The sequence below is a fragment of the Procambarus clarkii genome, chromosome 4, assembly GCF_040958095.1.
Source record: "Procambarus clarkii isolate CNS0578487 chromosome 4, FALCON_Pclarkii_2.0, whole genome shotgun sequence".
In the NCBI taxonomy this organism is placed as follows: Eukaryota; Metazoa; Arthropoda; class Malacostraca; order Decapoda; family Cambaridae; genus Procambarus; species Procambarus clarkii.
This window is the reverse complement of record NC_091153.1, coordinates 6,319,915-6,338,222: the sequence shown is the minus strand read 5'-3', so window position 1 is coordinate 6,338,222 and position 18,308 is coordinate 6,319,915. Positions and strand designations below refer to the sequence as shown.

At 40.5% G+C, this 18,308-nt stretch overlaps 1 protein-coding gene across 1 annotated transcript in view; it reads left to right on the top strand.

The window, feature by feature from the left end:
• LOC123752254 (Nuclear envelope integral membrane protein) overlaps positions 1-16,913 on the top strand; it is a 31,961-nt gene extending 15,048 nt beyond the window's left edge. The window contains 6 exon segments of the mRNA XM_045734312.2: positions 4,636-4,802; positions 7,525-7,639; positions 8,122-8,347; positions 9,572-9,733; positions 11,725-11,793; positions 15,499-16,913. Of these exon segments, the coding sequence (XP_045590268.2) occupies positions 4,636-4,802; positions 7,525-7,639; positions 8,122-8,347; positions 9,572-9,733; positions 11,725-11,793; positions 15,499-15,643 (884 nt within the window). The 3' untranslated portion in view covers positions 15,644-16,913.
• Positions 16,914-18,308: the final 1,395 nt, after the last annotated feature.

Below are 18,308 nucleotides of genomic sequence, written 5' to 3'. Positions count from 1 at the left end.
ATCCCCCCTAACTCCCACATCCATCCCCCCTAACTCCCACATCCATCCCCCCAACTCCCACATCCATCCCCCCAACTCCCACATTCACCCCCAAACTCCCACATCCACCCCACGAACTCCCACATCCACCCCCTAACTCCCACATCCACCCCCCCCCTAACTCACATCCACCCCCCCTAACTCCCAATCCACCCCCCCCCTAACTCCCACATCCAACCCCCCCCCCCCTAACTCCCACATCCACCCCCCTAACTCCACATCCACCCCCCCTAACTCCCACATCCACCCCCCCCTAACTCCCACATCCATCCCCCCCTAACTCCCACATCCATCCCCCCCTAACTCCCACATCCACCCCCCCCCTTACTCCCACATCCACCCCCCCCCTAACTCCCACATCCACCCCCCCCCCTAACTCCCACATCCACCCCCCCCCTAACTCCCACATCCATCCCCCCCCTAACTCCCACATCCATACCCCCCCCTAACTCCCACATCCACCCCCCCCCCAACTCCCACATCCACCCCCCCAACTCCCACATCCACCCCACCCCCCCAACTCCTACATCCACCCCCCCCACCCCCAACTCCCTCATCCACCCCCCCCCCCCAACTCCCCCATCCATCCCCCCCCAACTCCCTCATCCATCCCCTCCCCCAACTCCCTCCTCCACCCCCACCCCCCAACTCCCTCATCCACCCCATTTTCCCCTCACCAATCCTCCACTACTCTCACCACTTTCCAGTTCTCGAATAAAAAAATATTTAATACTGTACATTCAAATAATAATAACAGTATCAATAACAACACTTATTTCAATAATAACACTAACATATTAGAAATTAAGTTTTGTTTACCCTGGGTAGTGTTATTTTTGAATTGGTTATGCCACCCAAGTATAGAACATGGATGTTATTCCTCTCAAACTTTGCTTTGGCCTTTAACAAGGATACAATAGACCAGTTGGGTCTAAGACCTGAGCTTATTGGCACCACCCCAAAGTCATCACGACTCTCTAAGTAAACCCAACTTTATCGAACGTAACCAAACTCAACCCAATCTAATCAAAACTAAGTGTTGTAGCACAATTGGCTTCTTTCTTGACTCACAATCGGGAATTGTGGTTTCGATTTTTGGACGGGAATGAGTGAGTGAGTGAGTGTCCTCACCTAATTGTGCGCGAGTGAGAGAGTGAGCATATGAATGAGTGTGTATTCATGTGTATATGGTCATACACAGGCTTGCTGTCTCAAACAAAACGAATTATATGATGTGTGTGTGTGCACGGGATGTGTGGCATCACTGTAACATCATTTTATCCCGTAGATAAGCACACACACGTTGAATTAACTTTGAATTACCGCAGATATGGTTGATTCAGTGTCAGACCAACTTCACTCATGGATATTATTACCCCACTGCGATCACCACCACCACCACCCATGCACTTCCCACTTTTATGGGGTGGGAGAAAGCCATTATTATTATTTTCTTATTAACGAACTTTGGCACATATCTTGAGGTAATCTTGAGATGATTTCGGGGGCTTAGCGTCCCCGCGGCCCGGTCTTCGACTAGGCCTCCTTTTTTGTTACATATCCTCCAGGAAGCAGCCCGTAGCAGCTGTCTAACTCCCAGGTACCTATTTACTGCTAGGTTTACTTCGTAGGTTTACGAAATGGGTGGGTGGGTTTACTTCACCTACCATTATCCAAATCTCATAAGATGGTTTGATCATACGTGGGATGTGTATCTAGTATTCACTTGCAAGTGTACATATGGGGGATAAACTATAGCTCATTGGTCCTGCCTCTCAACTCTTATTAGTTTATCAAATCGAGAGCAGATTGGGTTGTGCTTACCTTGCCTATCAGTGATAGCAGAGGAGTGAGATATAGCTCTTTATACCCCGCCTCCTACCGTTTATACTTGGCGCGCTAATTATCTCAATTAACAATAAAGTTTTTTTAAGTTGTGAATGGAATTGGCTTCACCAACCTCTTCCTTCCATTGCCCAATTACTCTTACAGGAAACGAGAACTTCCTTACACCTACAACTAAAACCAAATTAGCAACATTACTTTGCATGAGAATGCTGAAGGAAATGACATTGAAGTCAGAATCAATCTTTCAATGAAAGGTTCACAATAATAAGCACGTGGGAGCTGCAGTAAAAAAAAAAAGCTAACCAAATTCTAGGAATAACCAAGTGAACCTTTGACTTTAAAGAAAAGAAGATATAATTAAGCAACTATAAATCTCAGGTGCCCCCCCCCCCTCTCACTTGGATTATTGTATCTAAGTATGGAGACAATCGTCAGAAAGACTTAGCTGATTTGGGTAAAGTTCATTCCAGAACTAAGTCAACTGCCAGGAACAGTTGAGGGCCTCAGGGTTAACAACACTGCAAACCAGACATGATTAGAGCTGATCTCATCAACACTTTAAAAATACTTAACAATTTGGAGGATGTTGATACTTAAATAATGGTCTCACATAGGCAGTGTTTATGGACTTAATCCCTCCTTATCAAGATTTTTAAATGATATTCTTAAGTTTGCTAACTTCCCATATGCTACTGATGTTATACTGTTCACATGAGTTTCTAGTATTAGTGTTAAGATTTACTCCCAGGTCTTTTTCTCTTATTGTTTCTTGCAATTGGTTCCCCCTGATGGTGTAGTTAAATACAGGCATCCTGTCTTCCTTATATATTTTCATTGCTTCACACTTGGATTGAGCTTCTGCAACCATTATCTGTCCATTCCTGAACTTTGTCAAGATTTTCTTGCATCACCCTACAGTCCTATTCTTACTACAGTTTAAGCTGTGAATGAAGTTTGCCTACTCCGTTTCACTTATTAACACATTCCTTTTATTCACTCTTGACAATGAAAACACTATTTCTCCTTCCTCTATTTTGAAGACCTTCTGGCATCTCCTGTTTAGTTTCTCACACACTTCTCTGTTGTTCTTGGTGAATGAGAACAACCCGGTTCTTGGTTGTTCCATTCCTGTCCTCAGTTTCTTCTCATGTTCCTTAACTGTTGTGTTTCCTCCTGATGTGATAAGTAACTTGGGTTGGGTTTTATATTAGTTACAGTGTAAAAGTCCACAAGGGCCTTGATGAAGGTTCAAACCTATGCGCTGAGTGTTCCCAGGTGCTCTCTAGTCATCTTATTTGACTTATTATTTCACCATCTTATCACCATCTTCTTATTTCACTTATTTCACCATCTTATCTTATTTCACTTTGGTTCGAACCCTCATCAAGGCCCTTATGGATTTGTTCATTTGATATATCACACTATTGTGATTTCTGTGTGCAGTTAGTGTTGTTCATTCTTCAGTTTCCTTATACATTTCCCTTCAATATACCAATTTCTATCTACTGGTCTTTTATCGAAACAGTACATCTCTACTTCCAGAAAATAATCAAGTGCCCTTTGAATATCATATCAAGTTTGGCTGGTTCATTATTATCCCTTGTTCTTGTGGGTTCATTGACATGTTGGCTGAGAAAGTTTTTTTTTTTTTGGGGGGGGGGAGGGGGGGGAAAATCTCATTAATTTAGCTCTCCATGTACTCACCTAGTAAGTACCCCCTGTGTGGATTCGCTAATATCCCAATCTGTCTTACCATGGCTGAAGTCCCCCATGATTAAGAGTCGAGATCCATTCCTGTTAGCAACTGGGGCAGTTCTTTCCAGGAAAGTAATAACAGCACTATTATTCCTGGCATGATTTTGCCTGAGTGTTATGTCATTTTGTGAAGAACTGTACAGTATATCACTGCTGCTATTATTTTAGATACTCCCTGTTATATAGTCACTTAATACTCCACAGCCTGGGATTAACAACTGTTTTTCATGTCCAGCCCTTCCTGTCCAACACGGCTAATCCCCCCCTTCCCTCTTTCTTCCCTCCCATTTCTTACAATATGGTAGTCTTGGGAAATACTCCATTAGTTATGACTTAACCCGACAGTAGTATTTCAATGAGTACAATTACATCCAAGTTTTCCACATATTGTATCTACTTAGATTGAATCCAGGTTACAAATGTTGCTGAAGTAGTTACTTATTTCGGTGCGCTCTACCTTTCTACAGTATTTTTTTCTTCGGTAATGTGGTTGATCTTGCATCCCCACTACCCTATGCCTCCATTGAGGGAGCCAGATTTTGGTTCTTGTTTCCAGTAGGCGCTCATGATTCATTAGCACCCAGTATAGCACCTTTGTTTAGATGATTCTGAGTATATGCTCGGGAAGATTCAGAGAGGCTCACAAGGATTCATTTCATTACATTCAGTGCTTGATTGTTCTTAAAGTAATGTATCCATCGGGAGCCTTTTGGATTGACCAAACCACACACTAGAATTTGAAGAGATGACGACGTTTTGGTCCATCCTGAACCATTATCAAGTCGATTGTGACTTAATAATCGACTTGATAATGGTCCAGAATGGATCAAAACGTCGTCGTCTCTTTAAATTCTAGGTATGGTCAACATTTTTCAGCCACGTTATTGTGACTCTTCATCTTTTTGGGTTGCAATCCCAGACTGAAAAGTAGAATCATATTATTAATATATAATTTGCAGCTGGCAGTGTATTGATGGTATTGTTGTGTTGCAGGGGTGGACTTATGGCGTGTGGTGACTCTCATCACAGCTGTGCTGCTCTTCTTCACTGCTCACCACCTGGCAAAGAATACCTTCTTCCACTACACCACAGGAATTACTATTGGAATTTTAGGCTCTCTCCTAATTATTGTTTATATTATGGCAAGACTTGTGCCAAAGGTTAGTAGGTTAGTTGGTATCAGTTACTAAAATAGTTGTCAAATTACTTTACAGAGTTTATCATTTCAAAATTTGTAGTTTCATGTCAGATGTGCTAACTAGAGAAAATCAGTTGATACTCTCATTTCTCCATAGTAAAATAATGTCAAGACCATTACAGTACTTTATAGCATGTAATAACTAGTACAGTTGGCCCTCAATTAATGCAAGGGAATACATTGCTGAAAAAAAGGAAGTAAATCAAATTTAAAAATATGGAAAAAAACAGTGTTGAATGTAATGATATGCCTATTTCTGGTGGGACATCGGTGGCTCCTTGAACTAACTCGCTGAGGTAGCTAAAGCTAACCCCCTACTGAGTTCCATTAGCCATAGGAACCCTGTATGATCTACCAAGGACCAGAAAACTTGCATCAATACTTGCTCCCCCCCCCCCCCTTCCTTCCTCACAGCGGCACAGGGAGCAGGGGGTCGTTACAATCACCCCTCACTGAGAAAATGCTCAGAAAGTAGGAGAAGCAATACAAACAACTGCAAGGTTCAAAGAAATCAAAGCCCTGAAACTGCCAAATGGCTCCACAAATGATTCACTCAGAAGTTAGGTTGGACCCCCTCAAGTTATGGCTGGCCACCAATAGTTGGCAGCACCACTGGGAGCTCACAGCTTTCATGTTATCACATTCTCAATCCAGAGTTGAAAGACCATGAACCAGTGTACCTGGTAGGGGGAAGGAGAGGGATCAGAAAGCACTCAAGGCCCTACTAGAAAGATGCGTTTCATTACGTTAAATTCTGTTTTTTGGAGGGGGCCAAACAGTGGCTTCCTGACGCTAACTAATAACAGAGTAGAAGTGAAACACAGGACTTTCCAGGGAGGAGGAGAGCAAAAACAACATGCATTCTTTGATAGGAAACCCAACCCAGTGCAACAAAAGCCCTGATGGAAATAGGAGCATTGACTAGGTAATGAACTGCCAGGACCCTGTTAGTTGTCTGAAACCCCCTGAGCTTGTATATCAGCCCAGGACATGCTAGAAAACACCACAGGTAAAGTCACAAACTTGTGAACATCATGGGCTCGCAGGCTGGCTAGACTTAATGACACTGCAGACAACCTGGGATAAACAAGTCTTGAAACATGAAACCAAGAAAACCGGGTCAACAAACTACACATCCACTGAAGCAGAGCAGGTAGCAACAAACCAATGCAGCAGAATAGCAAATGATGCACCCCTGGCTAGACATACTAAACATCAACAACCAAACGACCCCTCTAGAAATCAACCATATCATTCTTTGCCAGAAAAGGAGAAGGCTGCAAATGAAAAAACCTGTATTTCCTCACTTTCTGGCTGTATTCTTGGTGAGGGTGATTGTAAAAATCCCTTGCACCCTGTACCTCTGTGAAGAAGCCATTTTTGGGAGAGTTCATTTGGCAGATTGTGAGGTTTCAATCTCTCTTGAACCCAGGATTGGTCTGTATTGGTTTGCTGACACTCTTTGGGTGTCACCTGTTCCCTGCACCTCTTGTGAGGAAGCCAGGTTCTGGCTCTCGTCCCCGGCAGGCTGAACTGAACTCCACAGCTGATGCGATCTAGTAGTTGGGAGCCATTTCAGCAAGATAGCTTCAGGGAGGCACCAGGGGCTCCCCCCAGAAGATGGGAATGGATTGTTCTGCCCATAATAAAATAGGAGTGGAGTATAGTCTGCAATAAAACAGGAGTGTTTTGCTTTTACAGTAATTTAATACAATAGGCATTGTATAACTTTAATAAATATACTGTACTGTAAAATAGGAATTTAATAATTTAAATAGTTGGGACAGACAATATATGGGTACCCTATACTAGCCGACTACAATACAAGTGGTATTATACAGTATTTAACAACATGGATTTGGGGTGATGTGGTAAAAATTTGTATGCCTAGTTTTAAATTAAACAGACTAATTTTGGAATAATGTGGGTTGAGAATTGATTAATATGGATGGTATGCATTAATTATTGGGTCTTTTATGCTCTTAGCAGTGAATCAAGCATCCACACACCCTTTACATTATGTTTTACAAACTTGTTGAGCTGTATTTGTGCATCTTTGCACATTCCAGGTATTCTGAACTTTTAATATGTGCTAAATTTATGGCTAGACAGTAGAGGGAGCATTAAATATATAATTTAAAATAAGAAATTTAACGAGTAAAAAGTGGGAAAAGATTGGACTTTGAGAGGTCTTTGGAATGTATCCCTATTTCTAGAGGGGCTAAACAGTGGCTTCCTGAAGCTAGTGCATGGAGGTAGCTCCTCTTCCCTCCTGACTGAGTCACATCAATGTTAAGACTCAGTTCCTCAGTATGTCCTACTGAGGAACAGAGCCAGAACCTGGGCCCCTCCTGAGAGAAGCGGAAGCAGGTGACACTCCGCCACTTCATTGGGAAAGACACCCAGAAAGTCAGCAAACCCAGTACTGCTGGGTTCAAAAGACACCGAAGCCTCACAGCCCACTGAATGAACTCCCCCCTTTCCCAATAATGTAAACAAATGGTAAAAAATCTCTCAAAATTATCATGCACTCATTTGCCCCACTGAGCCACTGAGGGACCCATCAGAAAGAGGCATTTCATGAAATTCATTGTTGGATTTTCACCACATTGGAAACTGATTCATTAAACAGTTTCTGTCCATTTTGAAAGTTAAAGGATAATTTTTTCATTATTATATCATAGAAATCTGGTGCAGTGACACTGATGGTTGGAGGCTGGGGCCTGACGATATACCTCATCCAGTACCTGTGGCAGAACTTCCTCTCCATTGTGAAAGAAAATCATTCCATTGCTGTTGGTAAGTGGGACTGTGGGTGATGATGAGCAATGCAGTGTGTATGATGATGAGGAATTAGCAGTGTGTGATGATGAGGAATGTGGTTGTGTGTGTGATGATGAGGAATGTGGTGTTTGTGTGTGTGATGATGAGGAATGTGGTGTTTGTGTGTGTGATGATGAGGAATGTGGGGGTTGTGTGTGTGTGATGATGATGAGATGTTTCATTACATTTAGTGCTCGATTTCTGTTGATCATAATGATTGAAATATAACATTTATGACTGTAAGTTATCCAAATGTAAACTATGACTAAAGCACAGAGGAAAGGTTTAGGGCTCAGTACTCTAAGTGGATATATACATTGAAACATAAAATGCTAAAGTTATATAATTTTATGTGATTTTTTTGCGCAGAGAAAAGTAATTAATAATACATATATCTAAGCTTATTATTTGTTATTAAAATATGATCTATGTATACTTAACATTACGTTTTAATACAGGTTATATAGTGGTGGCCGGACTGATCAGTTTTGCTATGGTGTATCGCTATGGCCCTCTAACAGATAAGCGTTCAATCAACCTAGTTCAATGGGCTATGCAACTGGCAGCAGTAGTCGCAGTATTTTTAAGTAGCCAGTATCGTGAAGCTACATTAGGAATCATCATTGTAATGGTATCTTATCACACTGTTCCTGATAAGTGGAAATCCAAGTTTCAGACCTTCTGGTGAGTACATCGTGCTTCTCATGTTTCTCCATCTTTGGTGTTGTGTAACCAGGCAGGATCACTATTAGTACAATGTTACCTCGATCTAGTGAATCCCTGGTTGGAAAACACGCTTTAAGTACCCCACTTCACTGAACAAGTGTTTGGTGAAGTGCAGAATTACTTAGAATGCAGAGCCGGAGTTCAGTGACCTGTGGACAGCTTGATGGTCCTGGTTCATTTACACCATTTTGGGGATCATGGCCTTACTTTTAAAAATTAAACTTTAAAAGGCTAGATCATGAGAAATACTGGTGATTATGGTGAAATTTCTTTAGTCAGGATATACTAGTACAGTACAATAGTTGTAAATTATTATGGTCAGTTGAAATTGAAGTTTTGTGCCATGAAATAAGCTCATAGAGCATGAGAAATATTAGGGTATGATGGTAACACTTAATATGGTTCCAATCATGGTTTTAAAAAAATTTCATAGCTGAATGAAACATTAGAAGAAACAAGCATAGCAATGTATTTTCGTCATAAGAAACTTGCATTCTATGTAGTGAAACGCCTCTTTCTGGATGGGTCCTTGGTGGCTCCCTGAAGCTATCTCGCTGAGATAACTCCCAATTATTAGGTCCTGGATTGTACCTAGATGGGGTTCTGAGAGTTCTTCTACTCCCCAAGCCCTGCCCGTGGCCACACACTTGACTTGTGAGATCACATCAGCTGTGGAGTTCTGTTTGGCCTACTGGGAAGTACGAACCATAATTATGATTGGCTTCCATCACAGAGGCACAGAAAGTGGATGACACTGCTTCCCGACTGGGAAAGCACCCAGAAAGGCAACAAACTGATACAGGCAATTCTCCAAGTGTTCAGGTGAATAAAATGTTATCCACAATGTGGTGGTTAGCCATTTTTATTTATATATGTATAGTATACATAAAATTAATTAATTACTGTTGGGTTCAAAAGAAGTTACTTTTTTTGTCTGTTGGATCATTTTATTTCTGACGGTTTTTCTGGAAGGACCTCCTCAGTAGCATGGGAAGCCATTGAGGAATTCACCAGAAAGAGGTATTTTATTACATTTGCTGAGTTTTGTGTAACATTGGAGATGTCCGAGGTGATCACATAATCCGAGTTTCTTGAGAAATGTATGAATTAATTCAGTGTCACGTAATGATGTATGCTTACTCTCTTTTTATTTATTCATTGATTATCTATATTTATTTTCAGGCGTCGGCAATTTCCCCCCAAAGTGAAATGGTTAACAGAAGAAGAATATATCCAAGAGGCTGATGTAGAAACTCGCAAAGCTTTACAGGATTTAAGATCGTTCTGCCGATCACCAAACTGTGATGCCTGGAAAACAGTCTCAAGACTAAAATCACCACAAAGGTACTTTCCGATTGTCTTCAATCCTTTGGCAGAGGCCAAATGTAGTACAGCACAGACAAGGTATTTATATGGGAAACATAAATATATTTCCAATTTATATGGGAAAACATGGGAACTGGAAAGAGGGATAGGACAGTGGTAAGAATAAAGGTGGGCCAGTGGTAGGAATAATGGAGGTGGGCCAGTGGTAAGAATAAAGGAGGCGGGCTAGTGGTATGAATAAAGGTGGGCCAGTGGTAAGAATAAAGGAGGCGGGCTAGTGGTATGAATAAAGGTGGGCCAGTGGTAAGAATAAAGGTGGTGGGCCATAATGTAATGTATAACGTAAACATTCCATTAATATAAACATTATTCCATTCCATAATGTAAAGGCAACTTTACAGTCTAGTACACCAGTAACATACATGGTAGCTGAAAGGTGGAAGTTGAGGGAAACACACACACAAGTACAAAGGAGTGTGTGCCTAAATCAAGACATGTTGAAGGAAGGAAAAGGAGAGGCCTAGAAATGTAAGGAGGCCAAAAACCAGTATTGAATGTAATGAAATGCCAGTTTCTGGGTGACCCCCGTAGGCTCCTATCATCACTGATTAAGTGTCATCAGTTGCAGAGTTCTTTTTTGCCTACCGGGGACCATGAGCCAGAACCTGGCCCCCCTCACAGAGGCACAAGGAGCAATGGCCTATGATCACTTTACATTTAAAGAGATCATCTTTGCCATCACTAGGGAAAGCACCCAGAAGGTTAGGCAAAGCAAAAAAAAAACTGCCTGGTTTAACTGGAACTCTGTTAAACTCCTGAATCTTCTGGATCCCCTGAACACTGGAACGCTTAACTCTCCCAAGAAGAAAAGACACAATCAAAACTTAGTGAAACTAGCACCCTTACTAGTTAGCTCCACCTCCTCCCTCATTGGGGGAAGCTGGCTTCCATTTTTTACTGATGTGCTTACCTGGTGGCAAGCATATCAGTAACTGTGCCTGCACATCAACCTGGAGCAGCTCCGCCAGTGCTGCCTAATATGAGGTGACTGTATTAAGCATGAGAGAGCGATCAAGAAAAATCCAAGAAAAAATGTAGAGCTCTACATGCTCAGAAACCAAAGAACAGTGATGAAGGGAAAGTAAGTGGCAAAAGGAGTGGCACAAAACCTCATGCTGTTGCTAAGAAGAGGAAAGCAAGTGGGACACCATCAAAGAAGTCACCTACTTGCTGTAAGGAGGGTGATAAAGATGCATCAAACACACCAGATTCAAAGAGCTGAGGAGAAGGTCGATCCAGCGAAATACATCACCGTGCCGACCTTCTGACAGAGATGACACTGTGGAAAAACACCTAGGTTTGGACACCAAGCAAGAAGTGCGGCACTGCTTGCTTCCATGCAGTTATTTGTTTTGAAGTGCTGGTTTCCTCTGTGGTGGATTTTTATTATGTGGTGATCTCTGATCCCTAGGCTTCCCTAAGCCTCTTTCAGGGGTCCAGATTCGGTCCTGGCTCCCAGTGTAGGTGCTGAAGCACTGGTGTTTCCCCGTGGCTTGGATGTATCCAGGGTGTAGCATCAGGGAACTACTGAGGAAGCCCTCTTATAGCACTTGAAATTGATTGACCTCGATTCCTTTTTAATGTAATGTATTGAATACTGGTCTCATTGTGCTTGGAATCGACTGATAACTTATATTGTAAATGAAAAGCTGGCGATGTATTGTTATAAACAGTAATGTTTGGCCAGAAAGAAACAATATTCAGGAGGTAATACAGTACCTCCTGACTACTAAAATACAGTACCTCCTGGCCACTGTTTGGCCAGTAAGGAAACAATATTCAGGAAGTACTATATTTATTACCTCTTTGTAACTTGATTTCAACCATCTTATTTTGTTAAAACTAATACTTTATAATTATACATAAATTTGTGGGGACTTATGTTGAGCAAATCACATTAAGAAATGTTTCTAATGTAGCCAAATGGTAATAGTAGTTTGTATCCACAGATTTGTAGAGTTTGTTGGGATTCCTCAAAAGAGGCTGAGTGGCACACCAAACAGAGCCCACAGAGAGAGGTAAGCCATGTATGGTTTCCCTTTCTCTGGTAATGGGCTTGCTTCTAGTTGTGCATACAACATATGTTTGTAGATTATAAATCAAGTTAGAGTTTTTACATTTAAATAAGAGATAGCATAGCTAAATACAGTAATTTGAACATCTAGGTAACTGTATTAACATTTGTCAGTTAAGAAGACAGGAAGGTTTGTCAAGCAGGTTGGCAACAGTGAGTTTCCTAGACCAAATCTTCAACCTGTCCTCTTAAAAATAACGTCGCTTTTGGCCGTTTACCCTGTATGGCCGAAAGTGGACGTAATTTGAAAATAAAAATGAAAATAAATTTATATTTTATTTTCAACAACAGTAAGTTAAGGGTCCTCTTATAGGTTAGGTGGGCAGGAAATTCTCATAAAGTTTCCTCTCCTAACCTTTCCGAGTAAGCCAGGTGACTCAAACAGAAAACAGGGACAGTGCGTCACTTTCGTGAGCCGATTTCATTTCAAATTATGTCCACGTTTGACCATAGCACGCATACGAGCCAAAAGCAGCGTTATTTTTAAGAGGACGGGTTGGAATGTTAACGAAACCAAATGTATACTGCTCACTGTTATTTACCCATGCTCACAATCTTATGTGTATTGTTATTGGCAGCATGTCTTACATTTAGTCTTATAATTCCAGTAAGCCTTTTTAGCTGAACTTTAAAACCTGTATTTTTCACTGTATTTGTATGTATCACTGTATTTGTTTCTGTATAAACACAAAATTTCTTATTTTACTCTAGCCTTAGCCTTAGTATTAGTTATGCACGTAGTGTTAATGAAAACAATAAATACTGTGTACTTTATAAGCACAAAATCCAAACATTAGAAATGTCATCACTTATTCATGTTTCTAAATTGATTGTTGAGTAGTAATTGTTGCAGCCACAATACTGTTGCCTGTATTAATGATCTTCATTGACTGGCAAACAACACAAGGGCAGCTTGTGCTCCACTCACAATTTATTCGGCAATAATTGCCATCTTATTATTCAAATTTGCTGGTGCTTAGGATAGTAAACTACTGTAATTAATCCTGGGCACTCTTAAGAGAACATTTGTGAAATATATAAAGGTGGTGTGATGGCCTTTCTTTTGACACAGTAAGGCTTTAACAGCACTTGCTGATTGTCTATTATTTCTGCTTTAACAAACACGATCTGACTTAAGCTTTGCCCCTTTCTCTTATCCTCATCTTACTTTTACCTTTCATTTTATTCTTAATTTTTTCTCTTACCTGCTCCTCACTTCTCATCTCACTCCCTTACCTTATTTATTTGTCTGTCCTTTCCTGTCTTTCATCACACGACTTGATGGAAAGACAGGATCGAGCTGTTTTGATCCAGGATGGCCCGAAACGTCGTCATTTCTTCATTTTCCGATGTGTGATTTAGTTATCACATCTTCAGCCACATTATTGTGACTCATCATCTACATAAGACAATGGTAATCATGCCTCTGTTCCAACAACATGCAGAGTAGACAGCTGTGCAGAACCCAAGGACATCCAATGAGGTGTGGGGGATCAAATCCATGTGAAATCTTTGGTAATAGTTGAAAATGTCCAAGCATCCCTGTTCCAGGCCCACCACATCTCCACTGGAGCTTAAAGTAAAAGGGTAGACTGGGTGCCTCAATCAGCGAGATTTCCGTGCACTGATGGAAGCTGCTCTTTCCCCAAAATGTTAACTGTTGTGGTTAAAACACCACAAGGCTGGAAGGAAGCAAGGAGGGCCTGCTTTCATCTTTATTTGGGTTAGGTTGTCAACTTGAGGTCTGCTCGTTAATCCTGTCATGAGTCTGTTAAGTGGTGCTAGGGTTTTGAATGGGGTCACCACATGGTACTTTAATGATATCACAGGCCTAGGGGCCCTGTCATTGGTGGACACCAAGAACTCACCCACAGTTACGATTTAACACCACTCGTACACACTATTCTGTTGACATCTAAGTAGCTAGCTTATGCATTTCATTAATTGAGGGACTTGATAGACAATGATGCAGATGTTGAAGGCCGTGGTAGCTGGCATCATGGCATGGTTGTGTTGGTATTCACCTTTGTTCCAAGACCACAGCAAATATTGGTCATTATTCAGTGAAAAATCCATGATACTAATACTGCTATCCCAATATTAACTGTTGTGGTGTACTAAGATGTGGTTTATATAATCACAGGGTTAGAAGGAAACAATCACTGCATTCTTCTTTATTTGGGTTAAGTTGACAACCTGAAGTATCATCTGCTTCAACTCCACCGAGAGGTGTCAGGATTTTGAATTGGGCCCTGGCTTTGCTTTCTTGATGCCAAAGGCCTAGGCGAGTTGATATTGGGAGACGCACCTAGAACTCAACTGCAATTAGGATTCAATGGCTGCAAAAAACTGCAACAGATAGGAGGGAAGCCATAACCACATACCAGAATCACCACCTCTTCCAGGTGATCAAAGGCCTAATGAACATGCCACTTATGGAAAGTAGGTGAAGTGGGCTTCAATCAAAACACCTGGTAAAGTAGCTAGAAACTGCACATGTGGAATCTAAACCTGATTCACATACTCTTCATGATAAGGGAGAGCAGAAAACGGAGTGGATATCAAGAAGTGCCGGACCAACCGGGCTGTGGTGGATATGTGGGCCCGCCGGCCGCTCCAAGCAACAGCTTGTTGAACCAAGCTCTCAAGTCATGCCTGGCCTCAGGCCGGACTTGAGGAGTAGAAGAACTTTCAGAACCCCATCAAGCTGGTATCAAGGTATCAACAGCGATAGCAGACAAGTGAACTCCAGGAAAAAAACTTATCTGACAAGATGTGAAAATGTCAGACACTAAAATGTGAAGATTTAGCACAAACAATTTGAGCAAAACCTCAGTGGCTGAGGAAGCAAACAACAAGTCTGCGCCATTCCCTAGAGAAGCATCCCAACTTGAAATGGGAAGGAACTCCAGAACGACAACCAATAAGACCTGTGACTCGCCACAGTTTTATACGCAGTGAAATGAACCATAACACACGGAAATCATGTATGTTGAAACAAAAGTTGCAATGGAAAAACTAACCAAAAAGATATCCTATTAGACACCATAGGGCCAAGGTTAAGGAAGAGTGGACACGATGCACAAATGGAGGTTTCCGACTGCCAAAACTGTTATGATGATGGGTGTTCCCACTTAGTGGCAGCTAGAGTTGCTGGGTTTGTTAACCAATAGTTAGGAGAGTGCTAATTGACATTTCTTGTATTTTCTAATTATCACTTTTTGTCTGGCAATGTTAAACTGTCTGGCTTGAGTTAAACTTGCCACTGTCTCCTTTCCGTAACTTCATTGACAAAACAAATTGCAAACTTACTGGTAGTTGTCATAGTGGAGACAAGGTTGACAAGAGTGTAATCCCAGTAAAGGATTAAATCCTAAGTGGACCATAATGACTCGGGAAGCATCTCAAGCACCTCAGCTCAGAAAAAAATGTATTGTTACTCATAACTGTAATGTAAAACTTTATAGAGGATGTTGATTTTTTTATTTTAAATTTGTGTGTGTGTGTAATTAATTATCAAAAGAATGCAACAATATGAGGAAGACTATTTAGCACCTTTGTGTTTGTATGTTTGCATGTGTGTATGGGATCATATTTAATAGAAGAGGTGTGTGGTAATTACATTTAATTCTGTGTTCTCTCCTCATAGATTTGCAGAGTTCGTCGAGGGCGGGTCTCACTTGGACGATGAAGCGATCCTGGCATATGAATGTAATCACCTGACGCCATCTCGAGATGATGACAACAGTGAAGACAGCGACCCTTTTGCCACCTCAGATGAAGAAGAATTGTAAGGTCCTAATCTAATTAAGGCACATTGTAAAACAACAAAATTTTGCCCAACTCTCTCCCACCATGGAAGAACTAGTGGTACACTGTATTTAGAATGGTGCCAATTTTATTATTCTGAAGAGAACTGCAATTGACATTTTAAATTATAATTATATTTAGCTTTGTCTTATTAAATATAATGGAGAGGCACTAAATGATTGAGGAAGCTTGGAAACTTTTCTGCCTCAAAAAAAGTTAGCCTCAGTGTTATATGGTGCAGTATACCCCTCTATTGTGCATTGGCTGTGAACTTTGATATCTCTGATATCTTGCAACATGGTGTGTTAGGATCATTTGATTAAAATATGTAAATATTTGTATATTTGTAAGGCAATAGGAGTGTTTTAGGGATTATGTAATCTCTATACTTTACATTTGATACTGAGTTTTCTTTATCTTTAGCTACTCAAAAAGCTAAATAGTATAGGTAAGGCTTTTGTACATTTATAGTACTGTATTTTCATTGTGAAATTCAGTATCTTGCTTGTTTGTATCTTTGACAATTCATTTCTCCTTAGATCTTTCCTCTGTGGTGGTGGCAACAACAGAATACTTCCAAGTAGCTGTAATTAATTGTCTTTCTAATTGCTCTATTTCCTTAAGTTTACTTAAAATCTTTACTGTTTATTATCTTCTGTCCCATCACAGGATATTGCATGTCTTTCCCTAACTTTAACACTGTATATAATTCATGTATGTATTGCATCACTGTCTCCACATATCCCGATCATGAGAAAGTATTCTTCGTAAACCAGTTTGTTATACAATATACTTTATATCCAGGGTGTTATTTCACCATCACATGTCACTATTTCTTAGTCATTGATTTGGTCTGCCAGCTAGGCCAACAGGCAAAACTATTTAGGAAATATTTTACATACTCCTTTAACTCATTAACACTTGACGGTTGTTTAAATATTTGAGGAAGAGTTAAGACAAGGTTGGCCTCTCTAAATAGGGAAGACTCATTGTGAAATGGGTATCAAAGATACCTGTGAGATATGTTTCCTACAATGGGGGATAAATCTAAGATTTTAGTCAGTGCTCAAAGTTACTTTGATGAAGAAAATTGAATAGAATATTTTTCTTAAAATGCTGCAGATGTCGAGCTTATGCTTTTGTTTCCTGTGATAATTTAATATATTTATTCATGATGTAATATTTTCTTTTTTGCTGTGGGTATACAAGAGCAAATTAAACATATTGTATATTAATATATGTTATTACTTATTTTGTCAGTAATTCATTTACCATATAAATTAGCATACTATTTAATATCTATGACATAGATTTTACTTCATTGTTCAGATAAAGATATGACAGTCATTTTTGCATGAGTGCAGCAGTATGTACTCTGCTTTTAAATGCAGCAGTATGTACTATCTTCCTTTGAGTGAAGCAGTATGTACTCTGCCCCCGAGTGCAACAGTAATACTCTGTCCCTAAGTGAAGTGATGTGTACTGTGTCCCTGAGTGCAGTAGTATGTACACTGCCAGTGAAGCAATATGTACTCTGCTCCTAAGTGCATCAGTATGTATCAGCCCAAGTGCACCAGTACATACTCTGCCCAAGTGCAGCTGTATGCACATAGTCCGAGTGCAGCAGTATATACCCTCTGCCCCTTACATGCAGTAGTAGTCTTATGCTTCTGAGTGCAGTAGTGCTCTCTGTCCCTACATGCATCAGTATGTACACTCTGCCCTGAGTGCAACAGTATATTCTCTGCTCTTGCATGTAGTAGTACTCTTAATCTCCGAGTGCACCATCACTACTCTTTGACCCCAAGTGTGTCTGCTCTTGAATGCAGTACTGTAGTACACTACTTTTCTGCCCCAAGTGCAGGCGTACTCTCTGACCCCCCCCCCCCGAGTGCAGGCGTACTCTGTCCCTGCTCACTGCCCTCGAGTGCAGCCGTACTCTGCCCCCTAGTGCAGGCGTACTCTGTCCCTGCCCTCGAGTGCAATCGTACTCTGCCCTCGAGTGCAGCCGTACTCTGCCCCCTAGTGCAGGCGAGAACTCTGCCTGAGTTCAATAGTAGCAATTTTTTTTTTTTTTTTTTTTTTTTCAAAATAAGTTTAATACATAATTTTTGCTAATGAAGCAAGATTAAGAAACATTTTCTAAATGGTAAGTATGTATGTAGCAAAGAACAATCCCAACAGTTAGCCAAGGGGCTTAAATTACATCTTTCTTCTTAAGAAGTAAAGATATGAAAGTTTTCCAACAAGTATTTTGTATATATGGTTCAGAGTGAGAATACATGAGATTTGTTTGTTGGTATCCTGTACTTAGTATTTGTGATTTTAATATAAGATTTTTTTTTATAGTTTAAGCTGAAGGTAAACCTGTACCTTCAGTCATAAAAGTGTAAATAGGTATAATTTTGTTAATCACTCATTTGCAACACGGCAGCAATTATGTTCTTGTGTTTATGAAATAAAATGAATTTAGAAAAATGTTATTATTTACTGGCAGTTATAAATTGTACAAATACCAAATCGCTATCAACCGAGTAAAATGTTCAAAATTATTATTTTGTGCCCTTTGCTCTGGGTAAATGTTTTCTACATGTTTGATGGCAGGCAAAGGTATTTAGTTAAGGTTCTTAGGATAATGCTTACAACACA